The sequence below is a fragment of the Apodemus sylvaticus genome, chromosome 5 (assembly GCF_947179515.1).
Source record: "Apodemus sylvaticus chromosome 5, mApoSyl1.1, whole genome shotgun sequence".
In the NCBI taxonomy this organism is placed as follows: Eukaryota; Metazoa; Chordata; class Mammalia; order Rodentia; family Muridae; genus Apodemus; species Apodemus sylvaticus.
The window spans coordinates 60,129,933-60,151,893 of record NC_067476.1 but is presented as its reverse complement, the minus strand read 5'-3'; the positions used below and the strand labels follow the sequence as shown (position 1 = coordinate 60,151,893).

Sequence of the window (21,961 nt, the reverse complement as noted above, 5' to 3'; positions counted from 1 at the left end):
AGCAATAGTGTTAAAAACTGCATGGTATTGGTACAGTGACAGGCAGGAGGATCAGTGGAACAGGATTGAAGATCCAGAAATGAACCCACACACCTATGGCCACTTGATCATCGACAAAGAGGCTGAAAACATCGAATGGAAAAAAGATAGCCTTTTCAACAAATGGTGCTGGTTCAATTGGAGGTCAGCATGCAGAAGAATGCAAATTGATCCATCCTTGTCTCCTTGTACTAATCTCAAATCCAAATGGATCAAGGACCTCCACATAAAGCCAGATACTCTGAAGCTAATAGAAAAGAAACTGGGGAACACCCTCGAGGACATCGGTACAGGGAGAAAGTTTCTGAACAGAACACCAATAGCGTATGCTCTAAGATCAAGAATTGACAAATGGGACCTCATAAAATTACAAAGTTTCTATAAGACAAAGGACACCATCAAGAGGACAAATCAGCAACCAACAATTTGGGAAAGGATCTTTACCAATCCTACATCAGATAGAGGGCTAATATCCAATATATATAAAGAACTCAAGAAGTTAGACTCCAGAAAACCAACAACCGTATTAAAAAATGGGGTACAGAGTTAAACAAAGAATTCTCAACTGAAGAACTTTGGATGGCAGAGAAGCATCTTAAAAAATGCTCAACTTCATTAGTCATTAGGGAAATGCAAATCAAAACAACCCTGAGATTTCACCTTACTCCAGTCAGAATGGCTAAGATTAAAAATTCAGGAGACAGCAGGTGTTGGAGAGGGTGTGGAGGAAGAGGAACACTCCTCCACTGCTGGTGGGGTTGCAAATTGGTACAACCACTCTGGAAATCAGTCTGGCGGTTCCTCCGAAAACTGGGCACCTCACTTCCAGAAGATCCTGCTATACCGCTCCTGGGCATATACCCAGAGGATTCCCCACCATGTAATAAGGATACATGCTCTACTATGTTCATAGCAGCCCTATTTATAATTGCCAGATGCTGGAAAGAACCCAGGTATCCCTCAGCAGAAGAGTGGATGCAAAAAATGTGGTATATCTACACAATGGAGTACTATTCAGCCATTAGAAACAATGAATTCATGAAATTCTTAGGCAAATGGATGGAGCTAGAGAACATCATACTAAGTGAGGTAACCCTGACTCAAAAGGTGAATCATGGTATGCACTCACTAATAAGTGGATATTAACCTAGAAAACTGGAATACCCAAAACATAATCCACACATCAAATGAGGTACAAGAAGAAAGGAAGAGTGGCCCCCTGTTCTGGAAAGACTCAGTGAAGCAGTATTCGGCAAAACCAGAACGGGGAAGTGGGAAGGGGTGGGTGGGAGAACAGGGGGAGAGAAGGGGACTTGCGGGACTTTCGGGGAGTGGGGGGCTAGAAAAGGGGAAATCATTTGAAATGTAAATAAAAAATACATGGAATTAAAAAAAAAAGTCCAAAGACAGACCCAAAGTGGGATCCCGTTCAAGGCGAGGTCCCAAGTCCTGATGCTATTACTGAGGCTATGGAGTGCTCACAAAAAGGAACCCAGCATGATCACACTCTGGAAGATCTAACAAGCAGCTGAAAGACTCTCCCCAGTATTTAAAGCTGCACCATTCCCTGTCTGTTTAAGCTCACTGATTTTGAGGGTAGAAGAGGCTGCTGCTTTGTAAAGGTAGAGGCTCTTAGGGACTGCTTTTCATATGTGTAAGTAAGAATTGTTGCATAAGACAAAAATTCTCAGGGCACATGTAAGCATGAATCAGCTTTTGGGCTGTTGTAATGACTCTTACATACAGCATGCAAAGGCTGGGTTCTAGAAGATATCAATTAACAATGATTCTCAACATTTATTTTGCAGTTTTAGAGTATATTTATGTTAAATCATTAGGTCATTAAAATAGCCTGCGAAGTAGAAACGAATGTCATTGTTGTATCTGTCTGATACATGATAAAGTCCCTTGGGTATGTCCCTACCCAGGATTATATGACAAATAACCAGTAGCCAAGCTTGTATTGCGTTTATAGTCCTTTCATGATTGATTTGGCTGAGGAAATCTGATTTCAAGCTTTTTTCTTGGTAAATCCAGATACTGAGCTACATCATTTTTACTAGGAAAAGTCTTAGTTCCAGGGATTTGCTGCAGAATGCTTCTCTCATTCTAATCATGGCTCTCAAACACAATTATGCCAATACTATGCACAGCCACTTCCAATGAAGAAGGATGAAGATACAGGTAGATCATATCTCCAAGATGACACAACTTCGTGTAAGATTCTGTTCACAACTAATCTCTCTCCAGTAGCACAACCACAGAGAGGGCGAAGTTAACAAGGGAAATAGGCAGTTAGTTGCTGGAAAAGTCTCCTAAGAGCAAGTTTCCCAGGTCAACACTAAATTTTTCCCCCAGGATATCACATATAGTTCCTCATTTGCTATAGTAAGTAGCTCAGAGAAATTTCCCAAAACTCTGGGTTTGCCTATTTGTAAGAACTGAGCATCTATTTTGTGCCATGGATAACCAACGTTCAAGGTTATTGTTAAGCTATAGGTAAAACGTGGGCTTGAGTGTCAGAACTTCCTGAGATTTTGTCTTTGGAATAATGTCACAAAAGCCACTTCACCTCTCTCACATTTTCCTTTTGTGTAAAATGGCCCATATTAAGCATTCAAGACACATCAATTATTGTGTGGAGTTTCAAATGAGAACTACAAAGACCAGTGGCATGGCCTGACTGTGTTTAGATCATAGTAACACTTGAATAAAATGGATAGTTAATCTCTTATGGTTTGAAGGATACCCATGAGTCAAGCCATTCAGTATTCTATCAGAAGGCAAATACTTGGGTATTATGAAAATATTTGCTGTTATAACAAAGGTATGGATTGAAAATTGCTATGAACTCATTTATATATTAAAAAATCTTAGTCATTGTATTTGCAAACTTATATTTATTTGTAATCTATAATGTAAATATCATTTGTACCTCTGACTCAGCTCCCTATAAGTTAGTACTTATGGTGGCAGTATATTTGAAGATGATCTTAAGATACTGTACACTTTAAGGATCAAATTAGAATGCTCTGTTCTCAACAGAGATAGCTTATTCATCTCCAGTGAGCTTCTAATTTTTCTGCATGTAGGGACAATAAAAAATATTCTATGAGAATTTTTCTTTCTTTTTGTGTGTTTCTCTAAGAAGATTCCAGAAAGGCCAAGACTATTTTTTTACTGACATTCCTAGAACAGCTCATTCACAACTTATAAATAGACATATTATCTTTCCATTATTCAAACTCTTTTCATCCTCTTTTGTCTATAGATGTACATGCATATGCACGCGTGTATACACACACACACACACACACACACACATACAGACAACAACAACAAAAAACTTGGAATTTGTTGTGTTACAAAATTAATGACCTCTTCTGGTCTGCTTATATTTCCACGGCTGCCATTACATGTAAGATGAAAATCACTCCACTCATAAGTAAGCAATGTTTGTCTATTACAGACCATAGTTCTTTATCGAGACTAATAATACAGTTTTACGTTTTACAGGAAATGGAAACTAAAACCTCGACAAATGGATGCAACTGTTCGGAATGGCTCTCAAATGGGCAGCACTGAAAATTGATCTGGTTCCTTTTCAATTGCATTATTCAGAGATGACATCAGCAGCAAGGCTGCAGCCAATGCCGGCACATCACCCTTCCCATACCATAAATAAAATCACATTCTGCAAAAATATAATCATCTCCCAGGCTGCAATTTGAACCTCAAAACCTAATTAAACAACTTTTACTAACTTTATCAATAAGGCCTGAACCAGATTCCATACAAACACACAGAAAACAATGCTAATAAAGCATAACACACTGTGTGTTTAGCAGTGTGTCATTCTAGAGAAATGGTTTTCAATCTGTAGGTCTCGACCCCTTTCATCAGAAAACAAGATCACAGGGGTTGCCTGAGACCATCATAAAACAAAGATATTTACATTATGGTTCACAACAGAAGCAAAATTACAGTTATGAAGTAGCAACGAAAATCATTTTATGGTTGGGAATCACCATAGCATGAGGAGCTAAAATATGGCAGCATTAGAAAGGTTGAGAACTGCTAGTTTAGAAGGTAGGCCGTTGGTGGAGACAGCTCATATTATATATATATATATATATATCCATGATTCTGTTTATTATCCCTGTTAGCTAACTGAAACCCTCAGCTAGAACTCATCTTCAATGCCATGTTCTTTGGACCTCTTTACACAGCCCCACTCCATTTCATCAATAGGAAAGCCATCATGCCTCTTTACCTGGGGGATTATGGTCATTGAGAATCACAAGGGATGCTGGTGTAGGTCTTCTTTTCCTGATCTGTGAACAGCAAAGGCCCAGCTAATGTCAGTGTGAGCATCAGACACTGCCCCTAATTGACTCTACAGCTTGCAAAGCTGCCCACCCTCTTCTTTCACTAACATACATGAGCAAATGTCTAGAAGGAACACAGTATATGCTCACTATATATTTCAGAGCACAGGAAGCTATCAGAACTGCTAGACATTATAACACTTTCATTGAGCACAAAGCTACACTTCTAAAGGAAAAAAATAATAGTTGTATGTAATCAAAAATGCAACAAAATTAATATACTGTAAAATACAAAGATGGCTAACTTCCTTAAATAGCTGGGGTTACACATCATGACACTGGCAATGGCATCAGGGTCTCTTGCTCTCACTAAATGAAGCAAAATTAGAAACCTCAAATTTCTACTGTGGGTTGTAGTTTAATTGGCAATGTCAGCTTCTGGATTTCAATTAGTTTGGTTAACGTTTTACTTTCTAATTTAATATTTAAACCAAATTGGCAGGTCAACAAAAATTACAGATGTTATAAGACTATGTATTTTAATTCCTTCAGGCAGTAGCTTACAACGACTAAAAGGGAAAGAACATGAAAGGGAAAATATGTTAATAGATGTCAATGGAATGGGAGGGAAGAGTTGGATAGATATGATTATATATAGATCTTTTGTGTGTGTGTGTGTGTGTGTGTGTGAAATTGTAAATAAATACATTGAAGATACTCAAAAGTGTAGAAGATAAAATATACACAATTAGTTTAAACTACAGTTTGCTGGATTCACCCCCTTTTGATAGGAGTTACAGAAAAATATTATGATTAGGCTCTTCTTGCTTCTGAAAACCTAAATTTGTTTATTCAACATATTTGTTCAGTTAAATTCTCAGTTTATTTGTCAATAAAGAATAAAGTATATGAATGATTTTCAGGACTGAAAAAAGTTTAGTTCAGTAAATAGATACTGTCAAGGTTATATTTATCTGGCGTGAATCTGGATAGACCTAGTGAAAGCAACCTATAAAATAAGACTCGTGGAGTCAATACTTTAAAACCTTGTATAAACTATTAGGAAGAGGGTTCAGGGATCTTCTAGGTTTTAAGCAATTAATGTCTTAGATTGGAGTTCTTATAACTTTCTTTGCTTATTCCTGAAGTACACCATATTTGATTTTGTACCTCAGAGCCCTTTTAAGTGAGTTCACTGCACCAGAGGCTAAGTAAATATGACCAGTTAGAAACAAATATCAGATATAAAAAAATAGGAGAAATTAAAATAGTACATTTTATATCCAATGTCCCATAGATAATGGGCAAAGGACATGAACAATGTGGTTTGGGATACACAATAGAACCACATTAAAAACAGACACCTATAATACTTAATATTTTAATATTTACATTTCTTTTTGTTTTATAAATAACAAAATAAAAGACTGATAATTTTTGGTAAAGTTTACAAAGATCCTCTAAATGTTGAAGCCGTTACTTTAGGAAGCAAAAGCCAGCCCCAGACTAGAATGTCTAATACATTGGCCTAATTTTCTATAAAATTAAGTGCTGTTGACATTTTAGCCAATTGTTCCCCAGTGCACCCCAAACATGAGTGCAAAAGCAAACTCCTTTCTCATCATAAAAGTCACAAATTTAGGCAAATGTAGAAAGCATCTTTCATCCAGTAAGAATGCATGCCCTGACTGCCCAGTACCCAGAACCCGCTCCCCACCGACTCCCCCTTACCTGTTCTGCTGCCTCTGGAGCAATCTGACTCTGGAATAAAGGCACAGCAAATTGTATCTTTTTGGGGCTGTTGGGCTCCATGCTAATGATGAGACTAAGACAGAGCTCACAGTGAAGCACTCAAAAAGACAAAGCTCAAATGCTATCCGGAGTGTCTCCCGAGGCACCCTTCACCAAGCCACACAGTGCTTTGTAATAAATCTCTGTAATTCCAGCGTGAGCAAGTGAAGATGTCGAGGTCTGAGCAACTCCCTTCTTCAAAATCCAGTGGTGCCTGGCTCGCCTGATCCACCACCAATCCTTTGGATCCTCTCAACACAACACGGAAAGGAAGAATAAGCTAATTGTGCCCCTGCTCACTAATACACATGCCAAGCTTTCACTCAGGAGCTAATTGAAATTGCAGTGCTAGCCTTGAAGGACCTGCTGCCCTGGGATTTAAAAGAAAGGCTCTATCCACTGTACATTACTAACCGGCTGCTCAGAAGTGCAGTGTAAGCTCTCTCCGAGCATTACAGGGATGGCCCATTCATTATTGATGAACATAAAGCAGGAAGTTTTTAGAGTGGGGGGGGGGCAGGGGCTGGGTATAGAATCATGTCATTTCTTTGGAGCAACTTATAAGTCAGACACCTTGGCTGTTACACACTCAGCCACCACATCCGATGATGGCTAGTGACAGTGAGCCACAACTAATATTATCAGCTGTATTTGTGCTTCAAGATCTGGATAGGTTACTTTGTCCCCAGGGCTGAGGAGATCTCAGTTCAAGTTCCACTGTTAATAAGCTCTGTGGCCTCCAGCAAATCACAGCATATGTCTGGGTCCCCGCACTTTCAACGGAGAAATGGGGGAGTAAGATTAGATGACCTTTGAGCTTCCATTCTGTTCTAACAGTCTAATTGTAGTTCATGGCTTTTACTGGAGTGGAAAGTATTGAGCAGCTAAATTTAGCAAAGAGCTTGGAAGTCACTGCTGTCTCAATGGCCTTTATTTTAGTTCCTGATCAAGCCAGTTACATCCTCTGACTTGGAAGAAACCAGAAATGAGTGGAAAACATGAGTGGAAAGCCAGAGATGCCTGACACTGTGGCTTGATGTCAATTATGGGGTTTATGCAGAAAGATGAAGATTTGAGGAACAGCCTAAGAAGACTCATCTTCAGACAGAGGATCAGTCACGTGGATGTGGCCACAGAGGCATGAGGCTCTGGCTTGATCATCTCAAGTAATCTCAAGCAGGAGATGGCCACAGCAGCATAGCCTGCCTTCCTATACTTCAACATTTATTGGAGAAAGCCTGAAAATGAACCTGCCTTCGTGGAAAGATGAACTTGAAGGCTTGCTTTACTTTTGCTTTTGAAAGATGCTATTTGATGACTACTAGAGGTTAGAGTACAGTTTTCAGATTCATTAAATTCATTTTACACTGTCTGCAATTCCAGATATATTCAAATGAAGTCCCTCCTCTTTCTATAACAGAAACAAATTTCAATGATTCAGTCATACAATGTTCCGTTGGATGTATAGAGAAAGTAATATGCATTATTCAAGTTGTTTCCTGTATATGCTAGAGGAAAAAGCAAATGGAGATACTGATGGGAAAGTAATTTTAGGTGAGAATAATGCTGACCAGCAAGAAACTCTGTAAAGGGCTCATCTCTGCAGAATAGAAAGGAAATTTACTACTTAAAATATTCTATGGCAAAAATTAAGGAAGACCCTAGTAAGAAAAGCTTCATAAATCAATACCATTCATAAAGTTACTTCTCTAAATATTGGGTCAAAATCCTACAAAATGAAAAGGCAGACAATCTTTGTAGTGAGAAATTAATCCAGAACTTTCCTCAGTACAGCCATTAAGAACTTATATTTGGTAGCCTCAAACTCATACTCAAGTTGAACTTGGGCCACAAGAGAATGTTTTTTTTTTCCTGTGAGATTTAAGTAAGGGAGCATCTCAAAGGAACTGCTCATAAGGTCAACCTCTGCAGCAGAGAGAAACTAGATTTTTACTAGATTTTTCGAAGAACTTAATGATACACGTGTTAGCATGAATTACTACTAAGAATCTCTCCCTATTGGAAAACTTGATGCCAATAAAAGGAAGAGAAGATAAAGTGAAATTCTATGTGTATATTGTAGGATGAAGACCAGATGTCTGTATGTTCATATAGTATGGACAGAGTGTATGTGGTGTGTATGAATATGTATGTATACATGCACACATGCATATGAAATCCAGGATGAAATTGGGTGTCTCCCTAGATAATCGTCCACTTTATATATTGAGGCAGTTTTCTACTTGAGCATGGTGATTCAGCTAGTTTAACTAGCCATCCTGGTCCTGGGATCCCCATCTTTGCACTCCAGACTTTGAGAGTACAGGCCCACCATCTCACCCACAAGACCTTTACATAGGAGATAGGGATCTGAACTCTGGCCCTCAGGGATGCTCAGTAAGTAAGTTACATGAGGAGCCTTCTTCCCTTTTTAATAGTTTGAACAGAGATGATATCTCTGGATCTTTTAAGATTGTTATTTTTCATCGGACCAGCCAGCCTTTGCATACCCATCAGGACTCATCTTAGAGGTATTGCTTTTAGGAAATTGTTATAGATTTGTTGCTACCCAAACAGGGGTTGTCAGAGCACGGGTACAGGGGTCATACCATCTCTTCTGTCAGCATGGAGCACTCAGTATACCTCCACTTAGCACAATAGCTACCTCTTTCTCTATTAATTATTTAACATTTTGAAAACTTGTTCATACAGCATTCCAATGCACTTTCTGCCAGGCATTTTGCTGCAGCAGTAGAAGAGAGACTGTGTTAAAAAGTCTCATTTGAAATCCTTTTAAGGTTAAATGATTGGGCCTGGAGACTTGGCTAGGCAGGTATGAGAACTTAAAATTATGGTTTTAGCACAAACAAGTTAGCTCACAACCATCTGTAACTCCAGTTCCAAGGGACCTGATGGCTCTCCTAGCCTCTGAGAGTACTGCAAGAATGTGGTGCAGAGATATATGTTGTAGACATTTTTAATTCCAATCCGGGGTTTCTATCCTGCCTTGACCAGTTTTTTTCCAGTTCTAGAAGACACACAGCTTTTATTATTTATAACAATCCTTAAACAGCACAAGATCTGGGCAGATATCTACCCTCTATGCTATTAGGATCTACTTTCCTATCTATAACCCTAAGTTATTGTGTATTATGTTTAATCTGGCCTGCTCTTAACTCCAATTGGCCAGCCCTTAGGGCCACATTTTTGTGACTCACCTAACCCATAGTAGCTTCTCCTCCATTCATCTTCTACCTCTCCCCAGTGGTTCTCCTCTGACCTCCAGCACAGGAATCCTAAGCCTTGTCTATATCTCTTCTGCTTAGGTATTGGCTGTCAGCATCTTTATTTGCCAATCAGAAATAACTTGGGAACAACATCACTTAGTGTCACTTGAGTCTACTCTCTCCTCTCTGGGGCAACCAGGTCTTGGTGGCCTCATTTAGTATTATAAAATACAGTAAAAGACCAACTTTCAACAGATATACATGCAGTAAAAACACCCATACATATAAAATAAAAATAAATAAATCTTTAAAGCTAAATTGTTAATATAAGAATCATATACATGTACCTAAATTTAAAGTAATTGGAAAAAATCAATATGATATTTACCCAACATATATACCCAACTAACGTATATGCACAAACCAGTGCCTCTGAATTTAATGATGATGATGATGATGATGATGATGATGATGGTGTCCCTTGTATGGTAACTACTTTATCCGTGTACTACACTAAATGGTACTCCTATATTAATTTATTTTATATGGATACTGGCCATTGCAGTTTCTCCCATTGCCATCTATGTCTTTCATTTCAAATGAGAAAATTGTGAAACAAAGAGGTTAGGTGATTTGTTTAAGTTCATCCAGTTAACAAATGGTAGATACATTTCAAATCCAGGCACTTTTTCCAAGGCCTAGATTTTTATTACAAAACTGTCATTGTCACTATCTAAATGCAAAAGCCTTTGGAACAGGTTTTGGAAGCCACCAGAACCTCTACAGCTGCCTTTTATTCCAATACATGATCTCCATGGCACCTAATTTAAGAGAAAATAAATGACATATTTTCAGGATATTAATCACAATGAAGATCATCTACAGAGTTGGATATTGCACCCTAAGTAGACTAGGAGGCAAAATCTATTTTTTTCTGTTTTAAAATAGGGCAGATTTTATAAATAGAGATATGAAAAGTAATAATAAAAATAACCCTACAATGTCTTTTCAAAGTAAGTACTACTGTGAGTACAGACAACGCACAGGAAATGAAAGATGGCTCTTACTCATTTTACTCCATGCTGTTGGCCTAACCTTCTCTCCACGGTTCCTTAAGATCCTCTCACTGGCTACATCATTGCTCATTCTGTGCCCTCTCCTATTGGCCCTAGAAGACTTCCTAGCTTGACTTCTGTGTTTGTATTGTATAGATTTATCCTCCAATTCTACCTACTCAGAGTGGGGTGTTCAGACTCACAAAATGAAACAAATCTCTCTATGACTTTCTCTCCTGGTATTTAGTTGTATATTTGTTACTGTATATTTTTCTCCTTTAACCATGCATGCAAACTTATATCCTACTTTTAAACACAACAGAATCAAGATGTCAATTTCCTCATTATATAAAACCAGTTAGGCTCCACCTTCATTATAATGTAAGTAAATATAAAACATATCAATAAAATTAAATTTCAGTTCATCTTTTAATTATCATATCTTATCATTTTTATATTTAATGGTTACTTAAACAATTTAAATTTTCATGCCTTTTGAAAGAGAGAACACCAACCATAATTCACCCTTTGTTACTATTTTCTAGCCACACATATTAAGATTCATGTACAGTCAAATACAAACCTATTTTCTAGTCTCAGATATTAGGATTCATGTACTGTCATACATACAAATTGACCCTGAAACTGTTATTATTTCTTGCTCCCCTGACTGCTCTCCAAATACCACAAATATGTAGTTACTATGGGCAGCAATTTGTCACTTGATATATAGTAAGTGCTTTATTTGTGGAAAGAAGGGAAGAAACTGGAGAAAAGGGGAAAATAGAGAAGAGAAAAAAAGGGAGAGAAAGAAAGGATGCTTTGTCTTTTCTTTAAAATTGTTCCTTATACTTTCTTCTTTATAACTTCCTCTATTCTTGAGAATTTCACACATGTATATAATGAAAGATGATGATACACAACCCCTTGCTTCGCCCCAACTTTCTCCATAACCCCCCTAAGACATTTCCCTCCCAAATTCATGTCTTCCTTTTCATTGTATGCACCTATCTTCACAGATACTACAATAATAATTGGAAGCCATCAAAGGGGGGATTAGATTGTCCCATGAATCATTATGTATTACTGATTTATTTTGGCTCACACTTTCAGAGGGTTTTTTAATCCATCATGGCCAGAAAGAAGTAGAAAAACAGTTTAGTTCATGTTGGTTGTAAATTTTTGTGGCAGAAGCTTTCCACATCATGTTGGGCCAGGAATCAGAGAGTAAGCCAGAAAATTAGTAGGGATAATTTACCTGCAGGATCTGCTCCAGTGGCATAATTTCTTTTTCTGGGTCTCATCTCCTAAGATTTCAGAACCTCAAATTAGCATCTGTAGCCAGAGACAAAGCACTCAAAGCGAGAATGTAGGCGTGGAGAACATTTCAGATTCAGACTGTAACATTTTATTGCTAGACCTCAGTTGTTTGTGGTCAACCTATAATGAGAAATATATGAAGTCTGACTTGAATGTCACCATATCTTAGCATTCCCACAAGGCTGAAAATTCCCAAGTTACAACTCTCATTTGAGACCCAAGGCAAATATGAGCCCCTAAAAAATGAAAAAGAAAGTCACGTATTTTAAATATACAATGCTACAGTAGATATAGTTCCATTCAATAAGGGAGAAATGGAAGCATACAAATGAAGGCTGGAAACAAAGTAAGACCAAACTTGTACAATGCAAACATTAAACTCAGAAACTCTACGATCAATATTTTGGAGGACATTATGACATCATCTGAGTTTTTAAAAAATTGGAGTCCTTACCCCATCGGTCTTACTGTTCTCAGACAACATAGAGTCTTTCTTGAGATGTGCCCATTTGGTGCAATTTACATTTCCCCAGCATCTCTAACATCCTGGAGTTTCTTTATGACACGTCACCGTCCATCATGGCTTTAGTCAGGAGAAAAACACATGGAATCCATTTCTGCTACAAATGACCTGGCTTCACGGGTTTTTCTTTGAAATCTTTGTGCTAGACTTTAATGACTCCATGACTCTTGTGTTTCACGTGCATACAAAGTGGGTGCCACATGGATAACACAAACCCTTGCTACCAGCTCAGTCAGTAGATCTTGTGAGCCACTGCTGTAGCAGCTTCTAAGTGCCTGTGTGCTTAAACATGGAAAAATACCTCCTTGCGGTAGTCTCTTCAAAGGCCGGTCTTTCAAACGAACTCAAACCTTTGAAACCTGTAGCCCGCAATAATGACAGCTTCTCAATTCCTGAAATTCCATCAAAGCCTTTTTTTTTTTTTTTCATTGTTTCAAGGAAAATAACTTGGGGTTTTTTAATAGCGCCAGTCTTGATAACTGCAGTCCTTCGGCCATAGTGCTGAACCCACCTGTGCTCATTTTCCATATGAACAGCAGACTTTTATCAAGTATCTGCTCCCCTTTTGCTCCTGGCTCTCACTGAAATTCTGGTTCAAAGCAGCCAGCAATAGTCATTCCACAGCCTGAGAGTTAAGCTGTCTTAAATCTTCTGACAAATTCATCAGCCCATTCCTTCTTAGCTCTGGCTCATTCACAATTTTAGGATATGCACAGGGCACAGACACACTATTTGACAAGCTCTAGCATGGATGGTCTCTAAGATCTACTCCAAGATACACTCCCCCATCTGAAAGATCATCACTCTGCCATTGATTGCTTCCATTTCTGTCAGTGTCGGATTCTTTTGAGCTCCATCAGAATCAGACATTAAACTCTGCTCACAGCCTTCTTAGTGTTCTCTAGCCTGTGAACCAAAACTCTCTTAGATTTCTCCCACAAGTCACTTCCAAAGCTTTAAGAGGCCCATGGCCCGGTTTCATCAGAGCAATGCCCCCAACATCGATGGCACCAATATTTTACATCAGTTCCTTTTGTATGGCTGTGACCATGACAGCAAATAGAAATAACTTAAAAGAGAAAAAAAGTATCTATTTTCAGGTTGTGGTTTTCAGGATTCAATCTGTCACAGCAAGGAAGGCCTGACAGAGAGGCTCAGGTCGTAGCATTGGGTGCAAGTTGCAGATGACACGTGCATTCTTGTCACAGCAGACCGGCAAGCTTGTGGTTTCCTACTAAATAACCATTTTAAAAATCCATTCGCTGTTTTGATACTTATTTCAAGCTCTGATAGAAAGTTGAACACATGGTTTCTACTCTTATTATTTATATAATTACATAATTTGCAAAAATTAAAACAGAGCGAAGACAGGGGAATCAAAGTAGGTAGAAGATGAAGTATCTTTCTCACAACTTCAGTTCTACTCAGAAGACACCCTGACAATATCAGCATACATCACTGGTGACTTCCGTACAGTGAGCCGTATGATAGCAACACTAACAAAGGAGACTTCACTGACAAAGCCTCCTAAAGCTGTTCTCAGTCTTATCTTTTTAAATATCTTTCAAAATTAGTCAGTAGACAAAATGTTGCTGGAAAAACGAAATGGACAGTAAGTTACTCCGCAGCTAATGGTATCTCCAGACAGTTCTTCACAAAGTCCCATCAAACCCCATAAAAGAACAAATGGCCTCCTTTGCTATACACATGTTGTAGCAAAGCAGTTTTGTAAGGCATTTATAATCAGTGACCTATTACACTGTATGATTGATGTCTGACACAATATGATAATCACCAAAATTTTGAGAGACTTTTAAGCACTTTGTTACATTTTTGGCAGGTATCAGTGAAAGCATTTTTGGATCTTTCCTCAAATATGACTATTTTAAATGGTTAAAGAAGACAAGAAAATACTGTACTCCTAATAAGGTGAAGAATTTTTAAAATGTATGTCACTTTTTAGAGAGAGAGAGAGAGAGAGAGAGAGAGAGAGAGAGAGAGAGAGTACATGTACAATGTTGCTTGTATTTTTAAATTTTTCATTTTTAAAATCATAATATAATTACATTGTTTTACTAATTTTTGTCCCTCCAAACCCTCCCATGTACACTTCCCTGCTCTTTTTAAGGTTCCTGGCCTCTTTCATTTAATCGTTGTCGTATACATCTGTAACCCTAAGCATATAAATACAACCCTGATGTCATTCATGTGATTCATCGGGTGAGTACTATATTAATACTGCACATGTTTTTACTTTTTAGAGAAATTCCTTTTTATTAGGCCATCTCTGTGTAAGGTAGACAATTGCTTTTGTGCCCTTGTTGGCATAGAAAGGTTGACTTTGTCAATAAAAAGATAACTTATTTTCTATATAACTCAGAAAATTGTTAACTTTCAATTGATACAAACATCCATCACTTTGTCTTTTTTAATAGCACCTTTTTATTTTTAAAATTGTAATTACATCGTTTCCCCTCCCTTTCCATCCAACTCCTCCCATGCAGCCCTCTTTGCTCTATCTCAAATTTATGACTTCTCTTTTATTGTCAAATATACATATATGTGTATATATGTATATATGTGTCTGTGCATATACCTTAATATGACTTGCCCAGTCCATGTGTTACTTGTATGCCTTTTAAAATCATTATAAAGTGTTCTTCTGTCTAACTCAGTTCGTTTACATGCGCATCTGCTTTGTACCGGGCTTCTCCTCTAATTCATAACTGTATTTAACACAAGAGTCCTTTTTATAATCACAAAACCCAGCCAAAAGTCAAGACTCTGGTTTGGGGCTAGAAGGAAGATAAAAACAGTATAGGACCCAATTACTGTCTAGAATGCATTATATATATATATATATAAATCCATGAAATTGTTAGAGAACTAACTGCATTAATAAAAAAAAACATTGCTAGCAATGAATGCATAGCAATTAATCCAAAAAAATATTAAATACATTTTAAAATTCTGAAGTTAATGTCAAATGATTATAACATGGTTTGCAGTATTTGGTTTCATGTTCCAATTCAGCAGACTCTGGCTCTGAGTAGACTCCGAAATAGGAGCTCCTTTGGAGTATGTGTCTGTATTTCCATGCACTACATAGGCCTCTTCACATCCACACATGATCTGAAGTAATGGAACACTAAGAAGTAGAATAATTTACTGATTAGGATGAGTCACTTCTAGCAAAAGCAGCTGCCTTCTTCGTAGGAACATGAAACCTGCCTTGGATGTCTAAGGACAGTTGCCTGTTTCTCATCTAGTTGGTTTGTTGTGACTCTGGTCTGACCAATAAGCCACAACTGCTTCCTGATTATATTTCTCTCCCAGCAACATGTTGTCAGGATCCCTAGGGTCATCTCAGAGCTTCTGCTTCATGATATTTTAAAATATTCATCCCCGTTTATGATTTTTCCAACCACCTAGCTTTAAAATGTGTAAATTAACGTATGACTCATTGTCCTCTTATGTAATATATGCATGCGGTTCTTGGAAGCAAAGACAACCTCTCAGTGTAGAAAGACTGGGAAACTTCTGACAGGCCAGAATGTGCTGAGCCTTATTTTCCAAGAATGAGTCATGAGGTGAAAGTGGTGATAGGTGTGGGTACTTAAGAAAACGTGATAAGAAAATCAACTTACATTCTTCCCTGATACTTTGGAGAAAATGAAAATAAAATGTTATTTTCTAGATATCTCTCAAACCAGGTGCCCCTAAGCCCCTACCAAACGTTATTTTGAATAACCTAAGGCCTTTTGCAATGCTATGCTTTTTAGACATCGGTCCTTTGGAGAATCCTTTCACCCCTCTCATGCAATACACTGCACACACCTCTTCTTTTAGGTCTGTGTACAGTGGCTCCTTCTATACTGTCATCTTGGAATTCTCCAAGTAGTTTGTTAAATCATCTTCTAAGTTTTCACACGAGTGTGCTTATAAACGTTTCAGTTTTTGTTTTTCCCAGTTGAAAAGAAATTTGAGGCCAGGAGCAATAGCTTAGACATTAAAGTACTTGCTTCACAAACATAAAAGCCTGAGTCTGGATGCCCAGACCCAACAGAAAAAGCTATGCCCACTTGCGATCCCAGTGTTGGTGATATGGGCGTTGGTGATATGGGCGGCAGATGAAGATGAACCCATGGAATTCAATGGCCAATGGCAAGATAGTTTAACATATTTGGCAAAGTTTTAGTTGAGTGAGAGACCTGGTTTTAAACAAAATATAGAGTAAAAGTCCCAGGTGATTACCTTCTTACCTCTTCATGCATCTGCATACATATACACACATGTACCCACACACATATGTGTACCCACATACATGAATGAATACACATGAAACTAATTAATAATACTTACTGTTACTGACAGATGGATTTGCATGGATGTTTACATCCACTCCAAAGAAAGCCAGGTGCTAAGCATGTCCTTATCCTGATTACTCATCTGTCATTACAAAGTCACCTCTTTCTACGAAGCCACTAAGGTTTCAATAGGACACTTCTTTGTCTTGGATTCAGTCTGTCCACCAAAATGTACTAGTAAACTCTCTAAGTCTGTGTGTTTCTAAAATGATTTCCATCCTTCTACATGAGTTAGTTTGATTGAATGAAATACTACAAGTTTCAGATTTTTTTCTTAGAACTTTGATAATTGTCTACTGCTAAGTAAAATGTAGGGCTACTGACTCTATTTCAGAGAAAGCTGTCATGAAAGGTCTGATCTTTTCTCTTGAGAACGTTTAGTGTTTAGTGTGTTTTCCCTTAACATTCTCAAGTTACACTTTGGTATGCGTAGATGTGGGTGGCAGTTTTCTAGTCAAGCTTCTGAAAAACTTTGGATTTTCCCAATATTTTAGATGACTCATTTCATCCTGAATTCTCTCAGTAACCTTGTGGTTTGAGATTGCTATTTCTATTTATGACTGAGCATCCTCCCCAAGCAATATCATCAGAATGGATCTCATCCGATCTACTCTACTCTTACTAAGTGAATACAAATCTTTGAAAATAGAGACTGTCCTTGGGTATTTAGGAGGAGGGTCAAGATGAGGAAACTTTTCACACAAATAACTTTGTTTAGGGTGTGGGTGCCAGGCCATCCTGGTTGTATATACAGTTGTTAAATCAACCCATTTCAAAGCTGTCCAATCTTATCTTGAAAACAGGGCGGAGCAGTGGTTCCTCATTTGAGTTCCCTCTTTGCTGTTTGTTGACAGCTCACGCTCCACTTCCTGTTTCTCCAGACCCTGCCCACACACGAGGGACTCTCCAAGGGAAAGGAATCTCCTGTGTATATTAAACAATCCTCTAGGGTTTATCCTAGGCAGCCCCTGCTGCTGCCAACTGTTACTGAACCAGGTTATCAACTAAGGTCCAGAAAGCTGTGTTGAGTGCCTACTTCATCACTATGAGTTGGTGTTGTTCAGTGCTTCCTTTGGGAAACGCTAGTCTGACAAAATAGCAACTTCTACAATTCTCTCTTTTCTAACTTCTCCAAAAAGATTCTTCTATATACAACTTACTTTCCATTAGTATATCAAGAAGTTTGATCTGCTGACTTCTCTCTTATTACAAATAATTTTTATATGTTATATATGCACACACACACACATACACACACACACACACACACACACACACACACACACACACACACACACCTTTCAGACAGAGTATTCCTTTCCCTTGGAAAGTCCCTCATGTGGGTAGGGTCTGAAGAAACAGGAAGTAAAGCCTAAGAGCCTGAATTGTCATAGAACAACAAGGAAGGAACTAAAAGGGGAACTACTGATCCCTTGTCTTCTGGACAATCTTGAACACTGTGTGTGTGAGAATGTGTATGTATGTATAGTATTAAAATATTTTTATCATTGTGATTCATCTCAACAGGTTTTGAAAGTCCAAAAGAACAGACAGAAGGCCAGCATTATCTTGTTCTTGATTTTCACAAATTTTTATCAGTGCTCACTAAAGTGATTATTCTATGAGGGTTCCCCATAAGAACATAATAGTCCTATAACTCCTGACTGTCTGACTCAGCAAATGGACAGAGTGGAAATGGGAACACAAACTGAAAAAAAAATCATAAAGGAGGAATCATGGAAGAGATAGGTTTGACTTTTCTGTTCATAGAAAACTTCAATGGAAACGTTTCAGCAGAGAGAAAGATGCAAAGAATTTGGAGCAAATGATGAATGGGGCAGCTGAAGATCTTTCTGGATAACATGAAGGTTGATCCTGATGCCTTGCTGAGCCCCAGCTCTCCTACTTGAGGGAAAGAATGTCTCCTGCAAAATTAGCAGGACTTTTGTTTTCATTTTAATTACATGATCTGAACGAAAAATTGGAAATCTATAGATCTTCCTAGTACCTTCAGACAGAAACCATGTATAGTTTGTGTTAGGATTCTGTCTAAGCTCCACCCCACAATTACCTGGCAATAGCCTGGTATGTCCCTCTCCATGGTTGCCTGGCAATAGCCAGGTAGACCTAGCCCACTATAAAAGGGGCTGCTTGCCCCTCCCCTCTCTCTTATCTCTCTTACCTCTTGGCACTCTCACCTCTTTCCTCTCTGCCCTCTTGGGCTTTCCTCCCCCTCCCCCTCTCTCCATGTGGTCATGGCTGGCCTCCACTTCTCTACTCTCTCCCTTTCTCTGCCTTCCTCTGCCCCCACTACCCCATTAACTCCCATCCTCTGCCCTGAATAAACTCTACTCTATACCATGTCTGTGTGTATCTGGTCCCTCAGGGGGAAGGGATGCTTGGGCATGGGTCTGCTGGGGCATCCCCTCCCCCACACCACCATATACCACATTCTCTAAACATCTTTCTCTTTTTATGAACCCAACAGTTTGTGCTTGTCCTAAAATGAATGTGGCTGGGCCTTGGTGAACTTTGAAAAGGATTGCTCTTTATATCCCTTTTCTGAAATTTATGAGTAGCTCACTTTGTCCTGTAGTCCTTAGTTCCTTTTTTCTTTCAACCACAATTCCCCAATGACTTACTTTATTGCTATGTCTATAAATCTCTGATAAGGCATTACATGATAATAAAAGAATCACCAGATAAAAACTCTGGGCAAACGCTATCTGTTACTTATATACAGATTTTTAGGGAAATATTAAACTGTTAGTTTTTGATAGACTTTTTTGTTTATAAAAAGAAAAGTTAACCCACCCAGAAAAATCATGAATAAATTTGCTATTAAAAGGCTAATTTTCATTTAGATTTTTGAAATCTCAAATGACGGCTTCTAATTATGACCACATAAATCAAAAACATAATAAAACTTATTACCAAGAAACCCAAAGCCTTTAAAAGATAAAAATCAGTCTAGTTAAATAATATAGTGCAAAATCAAATTCGTTTGGAAGGATAGCCACAGAGCTCAACTCATTCTTAAATTACAGCTCCTTGAGTAAGTCTGTTTCACCCTGCCTGTTATTAGGTCTATAGAAAAATTATACCTATTTTTTAAATTCTATATTTAACCAAAAATGTGGTTTCCCCCTCCCAGTAGACCCTAAAATGACCTGTTTTTATTCTTTACATTTATGTCTATTAAAATATTTCCACATACTTTTGTCAGGCCACCTCAGTCTTAAATTAGAAGTAGAGAGTGCTATGGCAAGACTATCATGATCTGGCCGTAACATCTGTGAGGTTCACCACACCACGCCCATGGCCAGAATGGATAGCTGATCTCGCTAGGTGAGTGTACTTCCTTCATGCCAGTTCTATGCATATTCCTTCCCAAACTGAATGTTCAGTCGTAGAGACTGTGTTTCCACTATTGGATGGGACTACTGTTTTGGTCAATGGCGCCTGAATAGCTGTATCCAACTCTTATCCCTGTGTGCAATCTCCAAATGAGGTCTTGGGACTAGATAGCCAAATAAAAATTTCAATGGACATATGTAATTCCATAGTACTAGGTTTTACAGTGCTGAAGTTTGAGTGACCCAGAACATTCTTGATAACTAAGAATACAAAATGCAAGAGAGATCCTTTTGCTTTGGATCCAGCTGGCTTAAAAATAAAAGTCAAATTCATCAGTAGAATAAATAAAAATAGCTAGGCCTCCGTGTGTGTGTGTGTGTGTGTGTGTGTGTGAATTATATGTCGGTATTTCTCCAAGTAAGAATTCTAGATTTAAGAAGTTTCTAACAAATGTTTTCTGAGCATTAAATTCACTTCCAGCTTAAGAAACAAACCTAACTATTACTAACATGGAATATACAAGCTTATAGGATACTGAAATTCTATACTGCTGGAGGGAGCTAAAATGTTACCCTTACTTTAGGAAGCTATAAGACAACACCTGAATAACATCTATATAACCAGCTGTACTACCAGGTATGTCTGCCCCACCCCCATCCTCACAAGGAATTTATAACATTTCTCATCACAGCACAAAATTGGAAATAGGGCAAATGTTTATGAGCAACAAACTTATGAAACAACTATAAAGGAATAGCAGGAAAAACATGGCTTTTTACTAAATACCATAACAAGGAGAATATATATTGTCTTGGTCACTGTTCAGTTAATATGAAGGGACTCCATGACCAAGGCAACTCTTACAAAAGAAAGCATTTAATTGAGGGCAGGTTTACAGTTTCAGAGGGGTAGTCCATGAACATTATGGCTGACAAGCATGACACTGGAACGGAAAGCTTTCTATCCGGATCACAGGCAGCAGGCAGAGAGAAAGAAATTGGACCTGGTGTGGAATTTTGAAACCTCAAAGTTCATTCCCAGTGTTACACCTTATCCAACAAGGCCACACCTCCTGATCCTTCCCAAACAGTCCACTTATTGGTGACAAAACAGTCAAATATGTGAGTCAATGGGGACCATTCTCATTCAAACCAACATACCTTGGATGATTTATTCATAAGAAACTAAAAAGCAGGCAAAGCTGATTGTAATAAGAGCACTAACTACTATTTATCTAGCATCTTTGGGCCAGGACAAGTCACCATAAAGAGTTCTGAAGTTCTCGACTAGTCTATTTCTATGCTGGTTCTGACCTCACGGGCATCAGTCACTCACTGCTCTCCCCGCCAAGTTCATGCTACTACAGTGCTCCATCTACACAATCCCTGTGCCCACCCCAGCCCCAGTTCATACCTGTAGTGTTTAAGAATTGCACTTGACTTATTGTGTCTGTTCAACCACATGTTCACAGAACTAGAAGGGCAAGGACCATAGTCCCTCCACACAGTGACATATGAAAGCAATACCCGACTGTTATGGAAAGGTATCAGCTTAAATCCTTTCTCTCAGAATGTAAGACCGCAAATGCAGTGGCCTCTGCATAGATCTGTATGATCAGGCTGAGGTTGGACTTGACCTACAATGTGTCCTTTGCTTAGTTTCTTTTTTTTCTCACTCTCTCTTCTTTTCTTCTGCTCATTCTCAGTTATGACTGGCTCGTCCGAGGACTACTTCCCTAATGAATCTCTTATTCATGAGTTCTCAACGCTGGCCTCTGAGAATCAGACCCAAAAAGTCAATTATCAAGTCTTTCCCTTTTCCCTTTTAAACGACTTCACTGGCTTTATATCCCCATCGCTCTGTTTAGGCTGGGGCCATCAAAGGCTTTGTATTAATAGAGTACCCTGTCCAGGAGCCCTAACTCCTGAAGCTCCTGTTAGCTATTTGTACCTTA

At 38.4% G+C, this 21,961-nt stretch overlaps 1 protein-coding gene across 3 annotated transcripts in view; it reads right to left on the bottom strand.

Moving 5' to 3' along the window:
- Ppp1r1c (protein phosphatase 1 regulatory inhibitor subunit 1C) overlaps nucleotides 1–6,179 on the bottom strand; it is a 113,681-nt gene extending 107,502 nt beyond the window's left edge. For 2 of the 3 annotated variants that reach the window (XM_052182790.1, XM_052182791.1), the window contains exons 1-2: nucleotides 6,099–6,179; nucleotides 4,313–4,373 (exon numbers count right to left, since the gene is read on the bottom strand). In XM_052182790.1, the coding sequence (XP_052038750.1) occupies nucleotides 4,313–4,373; nucleotides 6,099–6,179 (142 nt within the window). Of the gene's footprint in view, nucleotides 1–4,312; nucleotides 4,395–6,098 lie in introns of all 3 variants that reach the window. The other variant, XM_052182788.1, reaches the window with a different exon arrangement.
- Between the last annotated feature and the right edge of the window lie 15,782 nt (nucleotides 6,180–21,961).